The sequence below is a fragment of the Onychomys torridus genome, chromosome 20, assembly GCF_903995425.1.
Source record: "Onychomys torridus chromosome 20, mOncTor1.1, whole genome shotgun sequence".
In the NCBI taxonomy this organism is placed as follows: domain Eukaryota; kingdom Metazoa; phylum Chordata; class Mammalia; order Rodentia; family Cricetidae; genus Onychomys; species Onychomys torridus.
This window is the reverse complement of record NC_050462.1, coordinates 16,361,529-16,385,839: the sequence shown is the minus strand read 5'-3', so window position 1 is coordinate 16,385,839 and position 24,311 is coordinate 16,361,529. Positions and strand designations below refer to the sequence as shown.

The 24,311-nt window shown below is 40.8% G+C and overlaps 1 protein-coding gene across 1 annotated transcript in view; it reads right to left on the bottom strand.

The window, feature by feature from the left end:
• Window positions 1-567: 567 nt before the first annotated feature.
• The window catches only part of Eea1 (early endosome antigen 1), a 118,375-nt gene continuing 94,631 nt past the window's right edge, over window positions 568-24,311 (bottom strand). Inside the window, exons 18-29 of the mRNA XM_036169605.1 lie at window positions 22,441-22,580; window positions 20,412-20,742; window positions 20,145-20,246; window positions 19,108-19,302; window positions 16,529-16,711; window positions 11,401-11,586; window positions 10,559-10,690; window positions 9,238-9,423; window positions 8,188-8,426; window positions 7,620-7,740; window positions 5,328-5,426; window positions 568-4,202 (exon numbers count right to left, since the gene is read on the bottom strand). Of these exons, the coding sequence (XP_036025498.1) occupies window positions 4,080-4,202; window positions 5,328-5,426; window positions 7,620-7,740; window positions 8,188-8,426; window positions 9,238-9,423; window positions 10,559-10,690; window positions 11,401-11,586; window positions 16,529-16,711; window positions 19,108-19,302; window positions 20,145-20,246; window positions 20,412-20,742; window positions 22,441-22,580 (2,037 nt within the window). The 3' untranslated portion in view covers window positions 568-4,079. The remainder of the gene's footprint in view (window positions 4,203-5,327; window positions 5,427-7,619; window positions 7,741-8,187; window positions 8,427-9,237; window positions 9,424-10,558; window positions 10,691-11,400; window positions 11,587-16,528; window positions 16,712-19,107; window positions 19,303-20,144; window positions 20,247-20,411; window positions 20,743-22,440; window positions 22,581-24,311) is intronic.

The following is a 24,311-nucleotide window of genomic DNA, read 5'->3' as shown; positions in this document are numbered from 1 at the left end:
TGAGGAAATTTCTGGCTATATAAACTGGCTTTAGGAAGGAAGTTACTCTTCATGGAGTTTTAGCAATAAACTAGATGAGAGAACTTTCAGGGTGACTTAGCCCAGGAACCACACATTTACATGCATAAGTTTTCTCTGTGAATATCATTAAGGAGAAAGTTAGGAATAAAGATAAAAACAGCTCAAGGACGGTCACATGGAAATATAAATTCTATATAGCACACAAAATAACATCTAATATATGATCTATCACATGCTTAAGAATGTGCATGTTAAATTCCTCAGAGTTTAATGAAAATTTGAATTAAATAGGGAAATAAATAATTCATTCTGGAACAGTAGGATACAGGAAAAAAGATAACAGCAACAAAAAACCCAATTGGTGCCAGGCGGTGGTGGCGCACGCCTTTAATCCCAGCACTCAGGAGGCAGAGCCAGGCGGATCTCTGTGAGTTCGAGGCCAGCCTGGTCTACAGAGTGAGTTCCAGGAAAGGCACAAAGCTACACAGAGAAACCCTGTCTTGAAAAAGTGTCTAGGAGGTTATTAAATGTATATACACGATAAAAGGAGGGATTAAATTTTTTTTTAATTTCTTTTTGGCTTTGTTAATTCTCCACAAGTTAGTCTGAAAGATATAGAGGGAACTTCTCAACCAAAATGACATCAACGAATTCTCTTGAGATCACAAACTTCATTTGTATCTTAATTTAGACAACATTAAAACGTGGCCACTCTCTGTATCCAGGTGCAAAGTCCTAATATTTGGTGAATTTGTAAAAACCAGCTAAGAGCATGTTCTCTTTTAAAGCAAGCAAAACAATCATAATCATAGGATAACATCTAACTAGATAGAAATGGTCTTTAATATCATCTGTAACATATTAAAAAACAGAAGTGGCAATTCGATAAGGATCCTTCCATTATTCTTTATACAGATTTAAATGCTGTCTTATAATACACCAGTCATAGTTATAATCAGTAACTTTCTAATCACTGGGATTAGAAATTACAGTGTTTACTGAGCCAAACTCTTTCAGAAAATAAGGCACAACTACATGATCACAAGTAGTAAACACAGTAACAGAATGAAGCCACAAACTAAGGAGAAATTACTCATGCAAAAGTATGGACAAAGGCTGTGGACATGTGATCCAATTCAGAGAAGCCAGCCTAGACTGTCAGACTTGTGGCTGGACCATGTTACAGTAAGTTCATTACTTCTTACAGAAAGAACACAGTGGTTTTTCAATCCTACTTTATACAATTTTACATAAATTCAGGAAGTTTATACACAGTATTCACATGTGCAACAATAATGATCTGATCATTAAAATTCAGGCAAAGGGCATTAAGACACAACAATATGTGGCACAGCATAATCAGAAAAGATCATTCATCAAGCTTATGTCTAGGAATACTAAATTGATGGCACATTGAAATCTTATAGATAAGTTAGCCATGGTTTTCATAGCCAAAGTGCATTTAAAAAAACTGCTAGAATTAAACAGGTCACAAATATAAAATATACAACGGTCATTTGCCTTCCACCTTAGGCTAAACATCTTATGCAAATGTAAGAGTAAAAAAGTCGCCATAGAGACCTCAAAACTATATAAAATAATCATAAAGACATTTTAAGAGGGATGAAAACATAAATTTGGCAGTTGCTTTTAATATTACCATAAGGAAACTATTAAACTAGCTAATTCCACTTTAAGAGGTAGTTGAACAAAATGTTTATTTGTACACTGCACTGAGGTGTTTGTGTTTCCTTCTCGGCTTTCTTCAAAAGGAGGACATCCTAGATCAGCAGCTCTGCCTGCTCTCTATTATAACAATTCTGTGCATACAGTTTACTGTACCCAATCCCAGCACAACTTGATTTTAACTCACATTCCTGTGCTGGGGTCTGCAGCCTGCCAACGCCTGATGCCAATATGTTTTGCATTATAGCCAAGAACTGGGACTCTGTGTGCCAGCTCTGACCCACTGACAGTACAACGCTACTAGCAAACATCTAAAATATATGGCCCAAAAGAACTCAGTAGAGGACTTTTATTTAAACGAGAAAAAATCTCAAATGTTTGTTTCTGATACACACTACATTGGTGACAGTGAAGAACAAATGGCCTGGCTTCCTTTGGGCCACAGGTACAGTAGCATGTGGTGGGGACATTAATGAGGACAAAAGATTAGTTGGGGAAGAATAAGAAAACTACCTCAAAACACCACTGGTCTTTGTTGCCCCCCCTCCCATGTTTTGTGAGGTGGGGGTGAACAAGGGGAAGTCTTCGGTGTCTTCAACTAAAGGATGAAATGAACAAACATGTTAATCCAGAATTCTCATGAAGCAGAGCTGTATCTGCTTTTTTAAAACAGACTTCAAAGTACAGCAAAAACCCAAAAGTGTAGGACGACTTGAGAGGATTTCCAATGAAACAAAATGCATAAATAGCTCAAGTTTATATTATCCAACTATTAGTTTTAATAAGGAGCCATTGTATCATTTCATTATATAAGTTCAAGGATATATATCTATCCAAGTCCTGGGACTTAATCTCCTTAGTAATTACTGGCAGCAGGGTTTAACTTTGCTTAACAATTAAAAATACACATCAGTCGCTTGTTGTATATGTTGTAAGTATGTCATAGACATGAAAATTCCAGCATAATCCTGACAGCAAGTGTGTGTTATAAACTCTTTCTTGTATATGAAACATTAGCTCTTACCTTTCTCTGCTATTGTTATGAAATGACTGCACTGATTCAATGTGTAACTTTCTATTTCTTCAGAAAGGTAATTGAAAATTAGTATGTAGTAAGTTCAGTCTTCGGATGCTCTCCCAATGTCCGGTTAAGCTCAGCCCTCACCCACACATAAATGACCCTGACGGGGCTAACAACCTTGCTTCCATTTGTGTGATGATTTCAGAGTTCTGGAGCACATCTGTGCACGGCTGCACACACTCCATTCTTAGCTGCACTGTAATTCCATAGCACTAGTCCTGCAAAGTTAAAAGATTTCCCAGTTAACATGGAGGGAGCCCTCATCAGAAACATGAAGTCGACTTTCCACCTTTCCAAGTGTTCTTTCCTATTAGGTTAGAGAAAGTAGACGTGGAATTTTAATATTTCTGCCTCTTCATACTGTCTTCACAGACAGGAAAAGAGGAAGTGTAGGCACACTTACAGTGAAGCTGAGCTACACTAACTGGAACAGAGGTTCATTTAGAAACCTGAAGACGCTGGACGGCCAGAGTGAGGCTGTGGTGTGAGCTCATGTCAGAAGACAAGACCAGGCCACCACACAGTTCTAGTCCTCACCCTCCAGCTCAGAGTGGGAAGTTTTATACGATAGCTTAGGGGACAGTGCACGGGGGTCTAAAATAAGAGAAATATAAATTAACTCTAGTTTTGGAAATACAATCCCAGAAGTACCATAAAATGAACCATTTAATTTTACATAGGAGTCCATCAAATCCACTTGAGAATTTAATCAATACTGCCAAAACAAAAACCATGCTTGAATTCATGGTTAGCACATCATTTTAGCATCAACTTCATTCAGAACACTCAAGTGATCAGTGTCTGACATCACACCATAACTGAGCTACAGACCTCTACAGGACACAGACGGGTGTGACACTCCTGTGCATAACTCCACCAGGAGGATGCATAATATAACCACTGTTATTGTGCAACAGAAACCACAGCAAACGATAACAGCCAGCCATACGTTTTGTACATATAATTTGAGAGGAAGAAACTAAGGAAGTATATTCATCATTTGTGAATAATTAAATTATATTAAAAAAATACATTGCTATTTTCCATCCAAAGATTATTTACATTTCATTGGCTAATTCTGACCTTGGCATGAAAGCTGTTTAGGGAGTAAGCATGTGGACAAACATCATCAAAACTGAACCCAATCTCACAAAAATAGAAGTTTTACTTGATACCGGTAACATTCCAAAATATATGTATTCCAATTTGGCTAGTGTGCAACCAGAGACCGAATCCAATTTATTAGCAGTCTAATGTTAGTGTGACACTACTCTGTAGTTAGGATAACCCACTATCCTTGCAAATCATTGAAACATGCGTCACAGACACGAACAGGCTTCTTCGAAGAAGGAGTTAAGGCGTTTTTGGCTGAACACTCAGCGCAGAAGATATTGCCACACTGTCGGCAGTGATGCTGTTGAGACAAAAATTAGACAGTTTCAAGAACATTCTACAACTACGTGACTGTTACAAACCACTGTGAAAATGTGCTGATTTCAGTATGCAAATCTATTCCCTGTGCAATTTTACCCTTAAATTGATCAAACACTATGGTAAAATTTTAGGTCATCTTTGCTTATATCCTAAAATCCCCAAAAGAACTCTAGGAAGCCCTTCTTTTAAAGTGTTAAAGGACTCCTATCAAATGAAAACCTATTCCTAGTACCGAAAGTCTCAGGAACTCCATCTTCACTTAGAACACAACATAACAGTTATTTATAATACACTGCATTAAATCTTTCTGATTTTGCTTCTTTTCTTTTTCTCTCTTTTGCCGGGGTGTGTGTGTGTGTGTGTGTGTCAAGACAAGGTTTCTCTGTGTAGTCCTGGCTGTCCGGATCTCACTGTGTAGACCAAGCTGGCCTCGAACTCACAGAGATCCGCCTGCCTCTGCCTCCCGAGTGCTGGGATTAAAGGTGTTCGACACCACCGTCCAGCGGGTTTTGCTTCTTTTAGAAGAACTCGAATATGCTGCTCTACAGAGCTAGCTCCAGGACAGCCAAGGCTACACAGAGAAACCCTGTCTCAAAAACCCCTCAAATATAACTGAAACACCTAAGTTTAATATCGCCCACTACTTCAGAAAACAGCTGTTCCGAGAATAACCAGTAGAAAAAAGCGGCTGAATTTAAAACTAAAATTCAAGCACATATGATAACCAGAGACTAGTAAGCATGGATTGATATTTAAAACATCTGTCACTGAGAAATGGAATTCTAATGATTACCTAAATTAATCTGTTATTAAAAACTTGGGAGTGAGATAGTAGGGTATGAACTTGGTAGATCCAAAAAGCGACAGAGAAAAGCCCATCTGACCCTCCTCTCTGCTTTTCCAAGATCCAAAAGGTCCAGAAACTCCTGAGCCCCTCCTCCTTCCTCCCTGTGCCCCTCTCTCCCATGTGAGTTCACAAAAAACTGTCTGGTTTATGCCAGTCCTGTGAATCAAGGTTCAGTTCATCACAGTTCCGGGAGACAGTGCCAAGCAATCTTCCAGGATGAGGACTGTGCACAGGCAGCTCGGTGTGGATGTCACTCACCCGTCTCACTGTGACCGAGAAGCCTTTCCCACAGGCCATACAGTTCTGCACCTCGTTGTCCTCCGCCCACTTTCTGTTCAACGCCTGCGTGTGCTTGATCTGTTTTTAAAACATTTTGACACATTACAATACAATGCTTCGCATAATGATGAATTGGTTATTTCTAATTTGTTGCCAGATAGTTACAAAGTTTTGACTTTATGCCACATGAAACAAAATTTTAAAAGTCAGTTTCCATTGTCAGAGTAGCTCCATTCCTATATCTGAATGACAGGATAAAAGGAATCAATTGTTACTCTTCACCATGCACAAAACTCAAATCCAAGTGGATCAAAGACCTCAACATAAATCCAGTTACTCTGAACCTGATAGAAGAGGAAGTAGGAAGGACTCTTGAACACATTGGCACAGGAGATCACTTCCTAAGTACAACACCAGTAGCACAGACACTGAGAGAAACAATCAATCAATGGGACCTGTTGAAACTGAGAAGCTTTTGTAGAGCAAAGGACACGGTCAACAAGACAAAGCGACAGCCTACAGAATGGGAAAAGGTCTTCACCAACCCTGACAGAGGGCTGATATCCAGAATCTATAAAGAACTCAAGAAATTAGACATCAAAATACTGAACAATCCAATTAAAAAATGGGCTAGGGCTGGAGAGATGGCTCAGTGCTTAAGAGCACTGGCTGCTCTTCCAGATGTCATGAGTTCAATTCCCAGCAACCACAGGGTGGCTCACAACCATCTGTAATGAGATCTGGCGCCCTCTTCTGGCATGCAGACAGAACACTGTATACATAGTAAACTTTAAAAAATGGGCTAAAGAGCTAAACTGAGAATTCTCAAAAGAAGAATCACAAATGGCTGAAAGACATTTAAAGAAATGCTCAACATCCTTAATCATCAGAGAAATGCAAATCAAAACAACTCTGAGATACCACCTTACACCTGTCAGAATGGCTATGATCAAAACCACTAATGACAGTCAATGTTGGAGAGGATGCGGAGCAAAGGGAACACTCCTCCACTGTTGGTGGGAATGCAAACTTGTACAACCACTGTGGAAGTCAGTATGGTGGTTTCTCAGAAAATTGGGAATCAATCTACCTCAAGACCCAGCCATACCATTCTTGGGAATATACCCAAGGAATGCTCAATCATACCATAAAGATACATGCTCAGCTATGTTCATAGCAGCACTATTTGTAATAGCCACAACCTGGAAACAACCTAGATGCCCTTCAACTGAAGAATGGATTAAGAAAATGTGGTACATATACACATATATACAGCAGAGAAAAACAATGACAACATGAAATTTGCAGGCAAATGGATGGAACTAGAAAATATCATCCTGAGTGAGGTAACCCAAACCAAAAGGACAAAAGGACAAATATGGTATATACTCACTCATAAGTGGATTCTAGATATAAAGCAAAGAACAATCAAACTGCAACCCACAGAACCAGGGAGGCTATATATGTATATAGCAGGACCCTAGGATGACTGTGGCTTATAATAAGTTTTGGTTTTACTCAATTACTGGGCAAGCCTCAATGAAACATTTCATTATTAGAACAAGAATTTATACTGTTTCAAGATGATAACAGAAAAATAAATAAAAAGTGGCACTGGCCATCACAGAGCTCTGGCAGCCTCACAGTCACCATGTCACAACAATCCATTTTCCTCCTGACTCCAAGAAAAACCTAATCCACCTCATTTTCCGTTCACTTCCGCTTTCTGTTTTCTTCCTTGAGACAAGGTCTTGATAGAGTCCAGGATGACTTCCAACTGGAAGTGATCCCCCTGCCTCTTCCTTCTCAGTGCTAGGATGAAAGGTCTGCACCGCCTGCCTGCTTGAGACCACTCCTTTACATACTCACCAACCCACTTATTGCTCTGCATTCCTGAATGTTCTCCTTTCTTCTCTGTGACAATCCATGGGTGATGTCACTCTCAAAGAAGAGGTGTCTGAAAAATGACTTTTTTCATCTTTATTTTATTCATTTGACCCTTTATTTCATATAACTACCCATAAAATCTATCAACTATCTACCCGGATGGTATCGATCTGTAAATAGTTATCCACACAGGTTGTGCGGTCATTTTGGTTTTCTGGGTGGTGAACAGCACTGGAGACTGAACTCAGGTCCGGGCGGGTGGCAGGCAAATCCTCTACCACTAGGCTACATTCGCGCCCTGAGGGCTGGTTCCTAAGGGAACTCCATTTTTCACTAGGAGAGAAAGGAGAATATGGAAGCAGCCCACATCTGCAGGCGCCTTACCTGGAGGGACTGGTTTTCTCTGCCCAGCTCCTGCACAGCCGCGGTCGTGTTATCCAGCTTCCTTTGCAACTCTAGAACTTTGGTCTGAAGCTTTTCTATTTCACCTTCTCCTTTAAGACATCTTAGGAAATGGGTTGCAAAGAGATCATTACTATTTAAGAAATCATAAAGGACCTTGCTGGAATAGGGGTAATGGACGACTTTGGTAATTTTAAACGCAATACATTAATTTCAGTTATTTACCTTCCTCTAAAGTCTGATTTGTAAATGGCTGCTGGCATACCTGCAGGGTTATCAACTGGTCTCCATTCTATGTCCAGTGGGAAAATGTGGCATATGACAATCTCTGTATTACTTAATTAGGGTCAAACTAATTTAAAATTTCTTTTTCAAGACAGAGTTTCTCTGTGTGTATAACCTTCCTGGCTGTCCTAGAACTCGCTCTGTAGACCAGGCTGGCCTCGAACTCACAGAGATCCGCCTGCCTCTGCCTCCCGAGTGCTGGGATTACAGGCATGCGCCACCGCTGCCGCAGCAGGTGCAGACGAATCCACCTGACATCACTCACCTTTCCAGCAATGCTCTCCTCTCGTCCTGGTTGTTCTGAACCGTTGCTTCGAAGACGGCAATCTCCCCACGCAGGTCATCCGTCTGCTTCTCCAGCTCGCTCACTCTCCGCTGACTAGACTGCCACTCCTTCTTCACAGTGCCCAAGTTCTCGTTCAGTGTTGTGACCTGCATGGTGAGCTTCGATTCGTTCTCTTCGTGTCTCTTCACCCCCGCCTCCTTTTCTCTTATCTCCGAATGCTGAGGGAAAAAGGGGAGGGGAAGCTATTACCTAAGTAGTGCAAAATAAAATGTCTACTCACTGAAATTAAGATACCAAAGATAGAAATCATGTGGTTTCTCCTGGAAAGGAGGAAGGAGAACATATTTCATCATACACCAAAATCCCGATTCTGCAAATATGTGCAGTTTAAATTGGTTTGCTCAAACGTCGTGGTGCAATTCACGAGGATCAGCAAAGTGACACACTTGAGACTCTGCAGTCACACCAGAACAAGGGACATGTTCATGCTAAGAGACAGCAGAGGTCCTGTGGACAAAGCTACAATCTCCTGCCTCCGTGCATCCTCTGTCTCTCATCAACCCACACAAACCCCAACACAACCCTCCGCTCTCGACTAAACATTTGGCAAAGTTATCTGGTGAGATCTGGAGTCAGTCCAATAAGGGAAGCCAGATGCTTCCCCGGAGGTAAACACAAGGCAGGGAAGGAAAAGCAGACGTCAGTCGTCACAATTCCAATCCACTTTCGGTCGCCAGCTTTCAACTTTGACCAGCCTCCCTCACGCATCTCCAGCCTGCGGCTGCGCCTTACCTACTTGTCTCTCCACTAGCAGTGCTTTCCTATCACAGCTCACTGGATTCACACCTTTCGAACTAATGTGACTACACAACAAAGTATTTCCTACTACACCAGCTATTTAAACAAATGTGGTGTCTTTTCTAACTTCAGCACAGAAAACCACGTCCATCACAGTCTCTGGGTAAAGATCTTCCTGACTGACCCAAGCCCCAGCTAGAGCACGGTTTCCTGTTAAGTTGACTCACTGACCAGCTTGGCTTCCTTCTCAGAGAACTCGGCCCTGCGCTTCTCCTCCTCCTTTGCCGCCCGCTCCCGCAGCAGCCGCTGACTTTCCTTCTCCTGCTCAAGGGCTGCCTTCAGCGAGTCTGCTTTGCCTTGAAGTTCTAGTTTCTGCTGAATCAAAAGTTGTTTGGCATCCTTGAGATTTGCTACTTCCTGTTGAAAGTAAAAAAGTCAAACAAATCATCCCTATGCACGGGCTAATTTTCTGTTAACACGACACAAGCTAAACTCATTTGGGAAACACAACTGAGAAAAGGCCACCATGAAGTGGCCTGTGGGAAAGCTGTCGGGTGTTTTCTCCATTGATGTGGGTGGGCGCAGCTGACTGTGGTGCCACCCCAGATGCTCTAAGAAAGCAGGCTGAGCAAGCCACTAAACAGCATCCTCCATGGCTTCTGCTTCAGTTCCTGCCCTGACAGTGATGGAGTGTGACCCGAGAGTTATAAAATGAAACAGACCCATCCTCCCCAGCCTGCTTCTGGTCCTGGTGTTTCCTCACAGCAACGGAAAGCAGATGAAGAATTTCAGTCAATGTGTCAGATGACAGCTGAAATTTATGCAACTTTTCACAACATCAGATCCAAGTCTTTAAGTTCACTATTTCAAACCACTGATTTAAAGTGCCAGGTTATTTACTTCCCACTCACTAGTATTTCATCCGGGTGATACTTTACATGTGCGTGTTTTAATTACATTATCTGAAAAAGATCTCTACAGCTTCCTTTCAGTCTCCTTCCTTAATGTGTTTCCTGGGTCCTCCCTTAGTCACCAAACATGGCGTTACACTCTAAGTATAGACTGGACTAGATCATTCTATGAGTTCCAAAATCACACACAATGGAAGAAGAGGAGAACCTGGGAGGAGCCCCTGAGAGAGCATCTAAGCTTTTCCACGAAACTGCATCATGTTTTACAAAGCAAATGGTAAACACTTTGGGCAACGGGTACCCTGTCTATGCTTTTAAGGGATAAAATGTTAAAACCAAAAGATTATCAAGGAATTCAAAGAAGAAAAGTAACTGAAAACATAGACTCCCTTAAATCTAAAGTCTTACATGTTTATAAGTTTGTTACTTCATCATTTCAAATCTAGAGTTACCCTGTAACTACTTTATTCAGTAATCAGAGAATAAAAGTAGTCTCCATATGGATATGGGTATCATGCAATAAAGAACACTCTGGCCATAGCATTCGCCAAAAACAATCAAATCACTTGTCCAGCGCCAGTGTTTCCTTCTCAGTCTCTGTTTAGTGTAGCACAGACAGAGGAAGAGGAATTCTCACCCACCTTCATGCTTTCTTCTCTGTGGGACTTGAGTTCTTCGCTGAGCTTTGTGATTTCCTTCTCTTGTCTACACTGAATTTCCTCCAGCTCTGCCAATTTAGACCTTTCATTTACCAGTTCTTTTTCCTTCGCTGACTGGAGAGAAATTACAAATAAATGTAAAGCACCCACTTTCTTGAAAATTTGTATGCTAAAGTGTTGGTAGTTATGACCCTGGCTTGTACCTCTCTAGTGGAGTTAACTAGAGCAGAATATGCATCTATCTCCCCTTCCCACTGAACCTGACGACGTCACCCCTGAGACTGCAGAGTTCCGTATAGAGTCACTGTAAAGTGAACGGTACCCAGGCAGAGCAAGGCTGCATAGAAATACAGCAATACTACTCAGTTTTACAACTTCTATTACTACTACCGCTTTTATGTAAGGGTCTCTATTTTGGGTAGACCTTTCAATCCACAGTTAATAAATAAATAGAAATTTTTAAAAATTAAATCCTCTACTAGGAATAGAGTTAACACTAAAACAAGATGTGCCTGAGCTAAAGCCCTTGCAGTTAAACACCAATAAATAGCGTCTGTCAGAGCTGTCTAAACTCGAGACATAAACCACGAATGGTGTCCCTGCTTCACAATCAACCCGACTCCTAAAGACACTCACAATTTCAATTTGGAATATACCAAAAATTCTACAGTGTGAAACCATCTTTATAAAAACCTCCACTAAGGAAGCTGGTGGTAGACACCACAAGATGTGGTGACGAAGCAGCTCCCAGCTCAGAACCTCCAGCGATCCATTCCACACTCTCCCATCCTCAGCCCCGCTGGGGTCTGGGATACAAGGAGTACCTTTTCTCTCTGGGCGTCCTGTAGGGCTTTACTCCGCTCCTTCAGCAGCTGCTCTCGCTTTGCGGAGTCCTGCTCCAGAGCAGCCTTGGCAGCCTGCAGTTCTTGAATGGACTTATTTTGGTTTCCAATTTGATTCCTGTTTGAAATCAAGTCTTCTTGTGCCAGAGAGAGCTTCTCTTCTATAGACTTATAAAAAGTTAGTTCCGCAAGTTAATATGATTAGTAAATTTCAACAAGCATAACAAAGTTCACAAAAACACAACAGCAAATAGTACATAGTCACATGTCAATGAGACATGAAGGAAAATAATTTAAAAGAAATACAGTTGAGTGCTATATATGTGCACACATACATTTTCTAGGATCTATGACATTCCCTGGCCTGGTAAACACCTTGATAAACAAGATAGAGTTTTGTCAGATTTCATAGCTGTCAATCTGATCAACAAATCTAAAGAAACAAATTTAGCCTTATAGTTAAAGCTCTTTCTGACCAGCCAACGCCCATCTTCTGAGTTCCTGTCTCAGTGGTGTAACAAGTGATGTAGTTAACATCATAGTTACTGACTGCTCTAAGTCCCTCATGTGGTGGTGAACTTTGTCATGTGAACAGATTTTGAATCACTATGGAAACCAACCTTTGAGTATGTTGTGAGGGAGTTTCTAGATTAGGTTAATCCAGATAGGGAGACCCACCCTAAATGTGGGCAGTCCCATTCCATGGGCTAAAGTCCTGAAGTGAATGACAAGCACAAGAGAAAGGGGCGGGGTTCTACAGACACCATGTGACCTGCCGCCTTCCACACCTTCCTGTCATGACGCACAGTTTACTACTGAGAGTCAAGGCAAACCCTCCTCTTCAAGCTGCTTGTCAGATATTTCCAGAGCAACGAGGGAAAGTACCACTAAGCAGTGACGTTGGCTTGGATGTTTTGAGAATCAGACGTGGAAGAATGCTCAAGTGCCTGTTAGGGTCCTTCAGAGTAGATACATACAGTCCTGGGAAAGGGGAACTGCCATCCTCATGACTTTAGCTAATAGTCTACAGGGGTGAGGACTGGCTAACACACGCATCACCAGACCTCACAGAATAGCCCAGTTTTCACTAGAGAAACACTTCTTTGAAAAGGAGGCAGATAATGCAACTCAAGAAAGGATCTCTGCCAGTTAGGACAGCATACAGCACATATTTAATAAAATATAAGTGAAGCCGGGCATGGACGTCTATAACAACCTTGTGCCTGGGAGGTTGAGGCAAGAGGATTGATTGCACATGAGTTTGGGTGCAGACTAGAAAACACTGTGAAACACCGACTCAGACATAAATAACTAAACGAATGAATATATTCAAAAGTAAGTAAGATCTACTTTGAAGATTATGCTTCTGATAAAAAAGGTTACTTCTTACCAGTAACTCAGTTCAGAATTCTTTCAGATATAAAGCTGAATTTTTAATAAGAGCCAATAGAAGTCTAAACCCTTTCAGACTTACTTTGTCAGGTAATACCCAGAACCACCTTGCTATTGCTTTTTTTTAATAATCAGAGAGCCAATCATCAGCTGAGTACCCTGCATAAAACAGTCCTTAACAGAGAAGAGTGGCATGGAGAACAGATACACAGGAAAACAGTGTGAGACCCTGTGTAAAGTGAGGCATGTGGCAACTGGCCTAGATGTCATCCAGGGAAGGTTGGTTTTTAAAAGAATAAAATTTACTGGGCCAGGGGGTTCGTTTAGTGTAGAGTACTTGCCTGACATGGATTAAGACTATGAGTTTGATCTTAGCCCTGAAATAAACAAATAAATTTCAAAGCCTTTTGCACAAATCTACTATAACTATATTAGGTAATAGAGGCTCTGGGCCAACAGGCTTCCTAAAACCTAGAAAGCAGTAGTGCCCCTACAAAGTTCTGTAAGAATGTCAAAATGCCCACAAACCGCCCCCCAAGTGTCATCAGTTTATAAGATTTCAAATGCATGCCCTCTGAAAATGTAAGCTTATCAACCCATTAGTCAGCTCTTTGAAGTCCAGGTGGAAGACTGCGTCGTGCAATCTTTTTGAAGGTGCCAAGGGCTCTGCTCCACCCTGTTGAAAAACCACTAATTCCCTCCCACAAAGCACGGCCACGCGCGTCTCACGTGCTCAGCGCTGTTTCCCCGGAATGCTCCTCCTGGTTCATTGCTTTGTCTTGATCTTTATCCCTGACACATCACCCATCCACCACACCAATTACTGCATCCCAGTGGGAAAAAGTTTCGGCTCATAAAGTCCCCTTGTTTATGAAGCAAACTTCCCACACTTCTTTCAACTAAAACCTTTCCAATGTTAGTCTTACTTTTTCTGATGTCTGATAAGATGGCATAAGAGAAAGTACAGGAATGAGAAGAGTTAGGTTTAATTCTGTATAGCCCTACAATTGTCACTTTACCCAGGCATAAATTTATAAGTGAATTCTATACAAAGAGCACAGACTGTAGCCAATAGAAATACCCAACGAACAAAGCATTTCATAAATGATCCAGCAGATGGGGCTAACAGAGATCAGGCCAGGTTCTTCCCTACTGATCCACGTCCACACTGACATCAGCTACAACAGAAAGCCTTCCCCTAGGGAAGTGTCCTGTTAGAGAATGTTCTCAATCCTCTCCTCCTCCTACACGTGAGACACTGAAGCAGAGGACAGTCATGGCTGACATCCAGCTCTCTTCCTGTTCCTCAGGAAATGGTGGGAAAAGAAGTGGGCTTTGAGTAGAACAAGCAGCTCCAACTATCCCTCTGTTCTGCTGCATCGCTGGGCTGGCCTCACCTGCAAGAGGCGCTTCCTAAGAGAGGCTCCATCGAGCTCTGTTGTGACGCCTTTCCTAGGCCCGCCCTTCTGCTTTTTCTTTCATTCGGATCACATGCAAGTGCCTCACTGTCTCTTCACGGCCTTTAGATTAAATCCAGATTTCCCCACAAGTCTGCCAACATGTTGTAAAATGAACAATTTAGCATGAATAAAAAGACCAGTTCTTCTTTTCTTTTGAGATCTTCTTATTTTTATTGCTTATGTGTACGTATGTTTTGCCTATATGTATGTTTGTGCATCAAATGTGTTCGGTGCCCACAGAGGTCAGAAGAAGTATCAGATCCCCTACAACTGGAGCTACAGGCATGGGAGCTGCCAGGTGAGTGCTGGGAATCGAACTCAGATACTCTGGAAAAACAGTAAGTACTCCTAACCACTGAGCTCTCTCTCCAGCACCCTTGCCTTTTTGGAGGATGGGGACTAATCATCCTTTTTCCCTCCTTCCCCTTATTATCACTGTGAAAATTCTTTCCCCAGTTTTCTGTTTCTGTGTCAAGTCTTTGTGGCTGATCCCTGCTCCTGGGCCTGCTGTAAAATCTGCCCTTCCTTTACCCCTGACATTTCCTTAACTCTAATGCTACTCCTAACCAACCAGCATCTGACAACCAGAATTTATGGAGAGATTTTTTTAAATTAATTAATTAACTTACTTATTTATTTAATTGGGGGGGGGCACACGTGCGCCTGCACGAGTTAATGTGCATTACATGCACACAGGAAGCCAGAAGAAGGTGTCAGACCCTCTGGAGGAGAGAAAAATTCTTTTTTTTTTTTTTTTTTTGTTTTTGTTTTGTTTTGTTTTTTTGTTTTTCGAGGCAGGGTTCTCTGTGTAGCTTTGGAGCCTGTCCTGGACTAGCTCTGTAGCCCAGGCTGGCCTTGAACTCACAGAGATCCACCTGCCTCTGCCTCCCGAGTGCTGGGATTACAGGCGTGCCACCAGTGCCCGGTGAGAAGAATTCTTAACTGATCTCCTCACTAAGTGATTCAAGTTTCTCTAAAATTGCTCCAGGTCAGGTTTCTTAAAATAGCATGTTCTTTATAGTTCCCCTCTGCTTGACACCGTGTCTCTGTCTGTCTCTCTCTCTCTCTGTCTGTCTTTTGAAACCCAAATATAAAATCCAATTGTTTTTTGCAAAGCATTTAATATATTTTACAATTTGGATACTTTTTTTTCTTTTTTGAGACAGGTTTCTCTGTCTCTGACTGTCTCTGGCTGTTTCTCTCGCACTGTAGATCAGGCTGGTCTCAAACTCACAGAGATCCCCTGCCTCTGCCTCCTGAGTGCTGGAATTAAAGGGGTACCACGACCTGGCTGGATCTTACTTTTTAAACCTAAATCTAAACATAAAATAGCACTCCTGGTTGGCTCTGCTCACTTCCTCTGCAGTACCAAACGATCACTGGCAAGACTGAATTTCCAAATCCTACCTATAGTTCAGGATCTACTCACAGAGCTAAGTGGCCTAGCTCTCCTTATAAATCCGTCCTCACAAGAGCCCATGAATAAAATACAAGATGTATACAATATCTATAAATAAAATGTTTTAATGTTTGGTGATTCTCAACAAAATTTTGGAGTAATGCACTTTAAACAAAACCCCCAAATATAGGAAGAGATATCGTATTTTACCATGACAAAAAAAAAAAAAAAAAAAGACCAGAGACAGAGATAGGGTCTGAGGGAGAGAGGTGGGGTGCTGGCTGAATGTCATGTATGTGCAAGAGCATACTATTTGCTTCCCTTTAGAGAATTAATATGCCACTGTTGTACAAAACTTGCTTACCTTTTTAATAAACATGATACTTTATTTGATCACATAGTATTATTAATTGAGGCTATATTTAATTGGCCTAATTATAATCATCAGGCATTCCTAGAAGCTTAGGAAGTCGACAAATACATCACACTCAAAGTCAGTTCTGCAGGACGACAGTAAAACCTCTTGCATTTTTCACAACTGGCTTATAGCCAGTCAATCTTTGAAGATATTTTTAAATAAAGGCTTCAAAATCCTTAGAAAAGCTAGTAGTATAACAACATATCCCAAATTATTTCACTATAACTTATTTCAATGAGTTTTTATGTATTTTTATTTATATATATCATGATTTTTGTCATAAAACTTAACTTTTAAAAAAGAACATCAAAGTAATAATTTAATAGAAAAAATATGACACTTCACAAATACTAACTCCCCTTGCCCATCAGGCAAGGGGATTGTTTAATGGGCATGGACAAACAGCTTCCTGGCTTTCTAACACACCACAGTTCACCATACCTTCAGGTCTTGCCTTGTGGCCAGAAGCTCCGACTCTTTGCCGTAGAGATCAGACTGAAGCTGGTTCAGGCTGGCCTGGCACTTGGCGTAGCTGCTTTCTAAGGCGGCCAGCTTTTCTTTCTCTGCCGCACGCTCCTGGGCCGCCTGAGATGAGAGTCGCTGCAGCGCATTCTCCAGCTCTGTCTAAAACATGCAGCAGTTGCTTAAGGGAGAATGCCACTCAAAAGCCAGTTAGATATAAAACAAAATTCATACAACTCAGATTCTGGAAAACTAGATAAACTGTATTTATGTCCTGAAATTATATTTTAATAAATGTATGAAGTCAAAGAATTACAAAACCAACAAGTCCCAATTCAAAGTAAAAAAGCAATGAAAGGGAATGAGAAGACATTCCACAAGAGGTGAGGGAAATGGACCTCAGAGGCCTGTAACAATGCCAGCAGAAGACACAGTGCTGGGTTTCTTGGATGGCATTTTAAGACTGAACTAAGAGAATTGTCTACATGAAAGAAGCCATTACTGTGCTAAAATGAGTATATAGTTCTACTCTTGAAAACTCAAGAGTAATTCTGGGAACTTCTATAAGTCATCATTATTAATAACAGGACATAAGTTCAAACTACTCTAAAACCAACTGTATGGCTCTGAAGGAAAATGACCCAAAGGGAGCAGCACTATTAGGAGGCGTGGTCTTGGTGGAGGAAGTGTGTCACTGTGGGGCGGGCTCTCAAGTCTCCTTTGCTCAAGCTACACCCAGTCAGACAGTTCACTTCCTGTTGCCTGTGGATCAAGATGTAGAACTCTCAGCTCCTTCTCCAGCACCATCTGCCTGCCCGCCATCATGTCCTGCCATGATGATAATGGACTAAACCTCTGGAACTGTAAGCCACCCCAATTAAATGTTTTCCTTTATAAGAGTTGGCATAGTTATGTGGTCTAGTGAAGCTGTACAAAATACATGCAATATATATTCACCCTAAATCTGAAAGAAGTCTTATAATCATTTAATAAAGAGAAAACATGTAAAATAGTTGTATTTTTAATTCATTAAATTATGGTGATATAAAGATGGAATTCCAGAAATAACTTGGATGTGACACTAAATTCTGGGAGGAAAAAGACTTCAAACATCAATGTGTACAAATTAGGAATGGCTGTAATTCAGCTATTTGAAATGCTTAGATAGGAAGATGACATCTTCTAGCCCCAGTGGTATCCTAGCAAACTCCATCTCCAAAATAAACCAAACCAAACCATTAAAATGTGCAACTACAAGACCTGCACAAGATGGAGTCCTTCAACATTCCATCACAGATGTTGGGGAGTCATTTTTTTGTCAGTGGACTAGACACTGGTGAGGGGCCATGCTTCAGTAAGTAAGTCCACACTCACCTTTATGCCAGGAACCTAATTAAACTCAGTTGTTTATTTTAAAGGAGGACATGATCCCTTTTCTCATTAACTGTTGTTACATGTATAGCTGTGTAACAACAGTTAGTGGAAAAAAGAGGCCATGAATTTGAAAAAAGAACAAAGAGGTTATACGGGAGGATTTGTGGGGAGAATGAGGGGGGATAGACCATGTAACTGTAATCTCAAGAAATAAAAGAAATAATTTAAAAAAGGGAAAAAGGTTAAGTAGTACAGGAACCTATTCAGAAGTAAGATGGAGAAGAGAAGAATAAGGGACAAGCATGACCAAATACATTATCTACATGTGCAAAGCTGATCAAGACTAAAAGGACTCAGAAAAAAATGTTCAAAAATACACTGTGACAATTCTATCCTAATTTCTGATTACATGTGAAAGCACAAAAGGACAAATGTTTCCACACTTGCCTATATTTTTAGAAAATTATTTTATGTAATATAGTGTAACAGAAACACTGGTAAACATAAAACTCCCTATGTACTGTTTTTAATCTGTATTCTTTCTACTCCAGTTTCTCTGGCAGCCAACTGGTATGACATCACATATTTCGGTTTTTCAACAGACTAAGGACTGTACCCTCATTTCTGAAGACCAATTAATATGCAAAAACTAAGAATGGAGAAAGACCTTATGCTGTTCGAATAATTCATACTGACCACAGCCAACTCTACAACTCACTCTGGAGGAGATGAGAATAGTTTTAAGAATGTAAACCAGATGACTAACAATTAGTTGTCCCTTTACTCTTGGAAAGAGAAGCAATATGATATGTGAACAATACCATATACAATCTGACATTGCTCAATTTCTAAAATACATTTCACTTCATGATTCTTGTCATTGTTTTCCCATAGTAAAGGTGATGGATTGTGAATTCCTTTAGATTTTTCTACAACAGTAGAAGTGTTACATAAGTAACTGCCCCAAGGTCAAACATTATTTCCACGTATTTTCATACAGAGACAAATGATTAGTACCAAAATTTTAATAAATTAGCTGACAATTTCAATGAATGAACATTCAGACTTAAATCATGTATCAAATATGAGCTATATATTTAACAAAAATTTAAACTTAAATTTTAAAACTCACTTAAGGCACACTTTTCTCTTCCTATAGAGAGGTCAACAATCTTTGTGGGTACCTTTTGAGAAACAGCGTTTTTTACTTCTCCTTGAAGCGCGTCAATCTGCCTGCTCTTCTGTCCGGTGGCCTGCGTTAGCTGCTCTATGTTCCCCAGAAGCTGCTGCTGCTCCTTCTCCTTCTGTTCTAACGCACTTCGAGCCCGTGCCACCTCTCCCCTGAGGGAGCCCAGCTCTACCTCCAACTGTTGAGAAGTCTAAAAGAAAATGAACCCATTTTCTGAGCCTCTGCTATGGTAACACACTACTTCTGACGGTATTACTGACCCTGCGGGTCCCCTTCCAAACGTGGCTTATTTCATAGACAGTTATAATGTGAAGCACTTGGAAACTGTGTAGTGAGCAGTCCACAAACAGCCTTTATTCTACATGCTCATCATCAAACGTCACTGTCCATGTGGTAGCTAGTTTTGTGTCCACTTGACTAAGCTGGAGTCATCTGGGAAGAAGAGCTTCAGTGGGCAAGTCTGTGGGGGACTGACGAGCGTGGCCCACCCCACTGTGGTGGTCCTCAGGATGGAAGACAGTGACTGAGCAAACTTTGAGGAGTCAACTAGCAAACAGCGTTTCTCCATAGTCTCTGCTGGAGTTCCCGCCTTGGCCTCCCTCCATGACGGGCTGTGATCAGGATACGTAGGCCAAAAAAATCATTTCCTTCCCACCCTGATTCTGGTCAGGGTTGTGTCACAGCAATAAAAAAGGAAACCAGGCAGTCTATGAAATAAGTCATGTTTAAGAAGCCATTAAGTTTTTCAACTGTACCATTCTTTCACACTGTCTAATGAAAACGCTGAGGGTTAGCTGACTCCATTTCCTCCTTTTCTTACTTACACTCCTTTATTCGGCCCTTACATTTTAAAAGGGTTTAACTTTTGTTAGTGGTAACAAGAACACAAATAACAATTTTAAAATGAACATATGAGCCATTACACTTTAGAGAATAAACATTCCCTTGATTTCCGTATCAGGATGAATGCAATTGGAAAGCACAAAGGCCTGTGATATTTTGCATACTGACATTAAGAAAAGAAAACTGTACCTCTTTCTCTTTTTCAAGTGACTTTTTCAGTTCATTCTGCTCCTTGAGTGAACTTTCCGTCTGCACTTGCAGCTGATGCTTTAAGTCTTTACAAACTTTTTCCTAATAAAGGAACATTCCACAGAAAATGTCTGTAATAACTTTCAGTGGTTTATCAGCTTAGAAAAAAAAATATAAAGGAAATACACAAGATCCCCGCCCGCCCCCCAACAGCTGGGCATTTTAATAAGATGGCAATCTCAGATAAGAAAATAAATGTGAACTAACCAGATCTAATAAAGCAGCTTTTCCTTTCTGATTCTCTTTCTCGAATTCGCTTTTGGAGTTCTTCAAAGACTCGGAAACTTGGGACAACCGTTGCTTTGTTGAGGACAGCTCGGCCGTCAGAGCGGCTTTCTGCTCCTCCACTGCTCTCAAGTCCATGCCCGCCGCCTGGACTCGGTCACCCAGCTCCTTGCGCTGCCTCTCTGCATCTTGACTTAACTTTTCAAATTCTTGTTTCAAGATAACTTTTTCTTCCTCTTTCTTGGTAAGAGTTTGTGTAATATTTTCAAGGGCTTCAGATTTATTCTGCAGATCCAATTTTGTACTGGATAATCTGGACAGTAAAAAAGAATCTTTTAAATTAATATAAAATTCACTAATCAAAATTACTCATAAGTGATTACTAAGTCTTGATTTTATTTATGTATCCCAGAAGAAAAATATAAAGAACCAGGAAATCAAGGGAATATTTATTTCTCTAAAATGTAATGGCTCATATGTTTATTTTGAATTTGTTATTTGTGTTCTACTTATCACTAACAAAATTTAAACCACTGAAAATTGCCTTAAAACATCTCACCAGATACACATGATTTCTAAGTGAATCCAGTCCTGTCCACGTGAGTCATCACAGAAATCCAGATAATAATTCCTAGAGAGTCTACAACAGCCAGCAAAGGTTTTCCAGCTCCCTAAAGTACCTAGTCAGTGTGTAATTTCCTAAGCATACACAGAACTCTGCCTCCTCCCTTAAAAATATAGAACACATTTTATGTTGATAAATCTGAATATCAAAACATATAACATAATATAGTAAGATATTTTTAAAGGAATCATTTTACTTCAAAAATGAAGACAAATGGTTTATCTAACTTCAAATATATCAGATTATCAAGTGATCCTTTATTATTGAACCTATTTTGTTTGTTTTGTTTTTTTTGAGATAGGGTTTCTCTGTGTAGTTTTGGTGCCTGTCCTGGATCTCGCTCTGTAGACCAGGCTGGCCTCGAACTCACAGAGATCCGCCTGCCTCTGCCTCCCGAGTGCTGGGATTACAGGTGTGCCCTGCCGCCGCCCAGCCTCATTGATCCTCTTATTCAGGTTTTGAATGCAAGAATGAATGAGCTACACAAGGAAGCGAAAACCCAACTTTGAGAATGTACACTGATTCTGGTGTCTCCGCACACTCAACGTGCTGATCATTTATTTATTCATTTGTTTGTTCATTCATTCATTCATGTGTGGGGGGGGCACAAGCTGGCTGAGAAAACGCTCCTATCAGACTGACCAGTGGGTAAGCCTGTGGTGCACTTCCCTGACTGATGTAATGAAGACCTAGCCTGCTGTGGACCGTGCTAGCCCCGGGCGGGTTGTCCTGAGTGGTACATCACAGCAGGCTGAGCAAGCCACGTGAGCTGCACCCTCCTGGCCTCTGCTCAGTTCCTGCCTCCAGGTTCCTGCCTTAACCTCTAGTCCTGGCTCCCTTGGATGACAGCCTCTAACCCATAAAACATAAGCAACCTTTTCCTTTCCAAATTCTTCAGTGTTCATCACAGCAAGGGAAAGGAAAACTTAAGTGCTCAATAACATCAAAGCTGCCAAAATTCACTACAAAGTTGAAGGAAGCAATCATTCCTAATGAGTAAAAACCCATTCTGTACTTAGTATCTGAGAGCAGAAACTTGCCTGTTCTTATGTGACACATACAACATTCCGGTATTAAAATCTTATATTAACATTTCAAACGGTGAGCAACGTAAAATGAACGTGAGAGAAACAGCTGCCATACTACTGCTGAAAAGTGACAGAGCTGAATTTTACAGAACCAAGCGAACCATGGAAAATGAACTCAACTTTAATAATGGCTTGTTTTCCACTGACATTAACATTAGTATATAAAACCAGGACACGCACGTGCACGCGCGTGTGTACACACACACACACACACACACACACACACACACACACAGTGGAGTCTCTAGGCCGTAAAAACACACAGAACCCTAGGATATAAAGTGGGCCTCCGGCTTACATTTCCTTCTCCTCCTCAAGCTGTTTACTCAGCTCTGTGGTTCTGAGCTCGAGCTCTGTGTTCAGCTGCCGCTGCTGCTGCAGACTCTGCAAGGCCTGCTCCTTACTTGCTTTGACTTCAAGAGCATCAGCTTCTAGTTTCTGCGGGTGAAGAACAGCAACTGTCTATTATTAAATGTTAAAACATTGTTATTGACAAAATAACTGTATTTACAGAACCCCTTTCTGAAGCCAATACTGAATGAGAAAGTTGTTATCTGTCAGAAAATCTAGATTAGGCTTCTTACATATTTAAATTAGTTATGAGAGAATCAACTTAAACACAAATATTTATTAAAAAAAAGAAGCAAAAGTTGCCAGGCGGTGGTGGTGCATGCCTGTAATCCTAGCACTCGGGAGGCAGAGGCAGGTGGATCTCTGTGAGTTCAAGGCCAGCCTGGTCTACAAAGTGAGTTCTAGGACAGCCTCCAAAGCTACAGAGAAACCCTGTCTTGAAAAACCAAAAAAAAAAAAAAAAGCAAAAGTTTATGAACTCAAGTTTCAAAAAAAACCCCAAGTAACAGGTCATTTCTGTACCCAATAAACTATATCACCTACGCATGTACAGCTAACAACCATGGAATAACAAGATGCTTCACATAAAAATGAATGGATCTGTCATGTAGGCCTTGAACAGAAATCCACTGACCGTAAATACACAGCACTTAAAATTCCTGACTTTGATTAGTTAGTGTCTTAGTTTAGATTTTATCACTGTTCTTTATAGTGTACTAGGCGGGTCATACATATTATTATGTCTCTTATTTTTCAAATTTATAAAATCAAACTACATAGGTTTCAATAGAAGCAATGAGCTTTCTATTATCTTTTGTGTGTGTGTGCATGTGTGTGTATGTGTGCATGTTCCTCTGTGTGTGTTTGTGTGTGCGTGCACGCGTGCATTTAGACAAACGTCTCAATAACTCCGCAACTCTTTTTCTGAGACAAGGTGTCTCATTAAATCCGAAGCTTCCAGATACAGCCAGGCTGGCCGGGCAGTAAGTCCCAGGGACCCTTCTTTCCCTGCCTGCCCAGCGAACATCACCAGCCCTCTCTATCATGCCTGGCATTAATTTACATGGATGCCAAGTCTCCAAACTCAGGTCCTCATGCTTACTCAGCAGGATTTTACTGACTCAGCAATCTCCCTCGCGTTCATTTAATTATTTTCTTAAATGAAACACAAAGCACAGACATTATACATGCCAACGGGGTACCTACTGTTATGCTTAAATCGAGTTAGACTTATCTCTTCGTTTGCCTCTTCTCTATGCTTTTGAAGTGCACAGGATGAGGTATTATCTATAACCATGTATCATGTGACAGCCCCCAGAGTCACGTGACAGCACCCCACAGATTCTTGTTCCGATTACAACTATCTTAGAAAGGCTCCAATCAAGAGTCCTCTCTGCTCACTTTTCTGTAACACACTATTACCTATTCTCTTCAACCACATCTGATGTGTCATTACTACTACTGTTGGCATTAAAAAAACAAACAGCCCATAAACAGAACTGAAGAGCTGTGTTCATTCTCTCATACTATACTGGAATAGATGTCCATGGAAAACAGTCACCTCATAATTCTGTGATCACACAGCAGCCTTCAACTGATTATGGAAGTGTAGGTAACATGAAACCTAAGAATATTTTGCTTAACTGCTGGTAATTCTAAACTCAAATTTTTCTCTGATATGTCTAATTATCTCATCTTTTTAGTAAATCAACATCTCACTTAGAGTTATCTTAAAGTAAGGTTCAGCTTAAATATATTACTAAATTAGAAGCAAAATCCAAGACATATAAACGTTTAAAAAGAAAAAAATGTCACCAT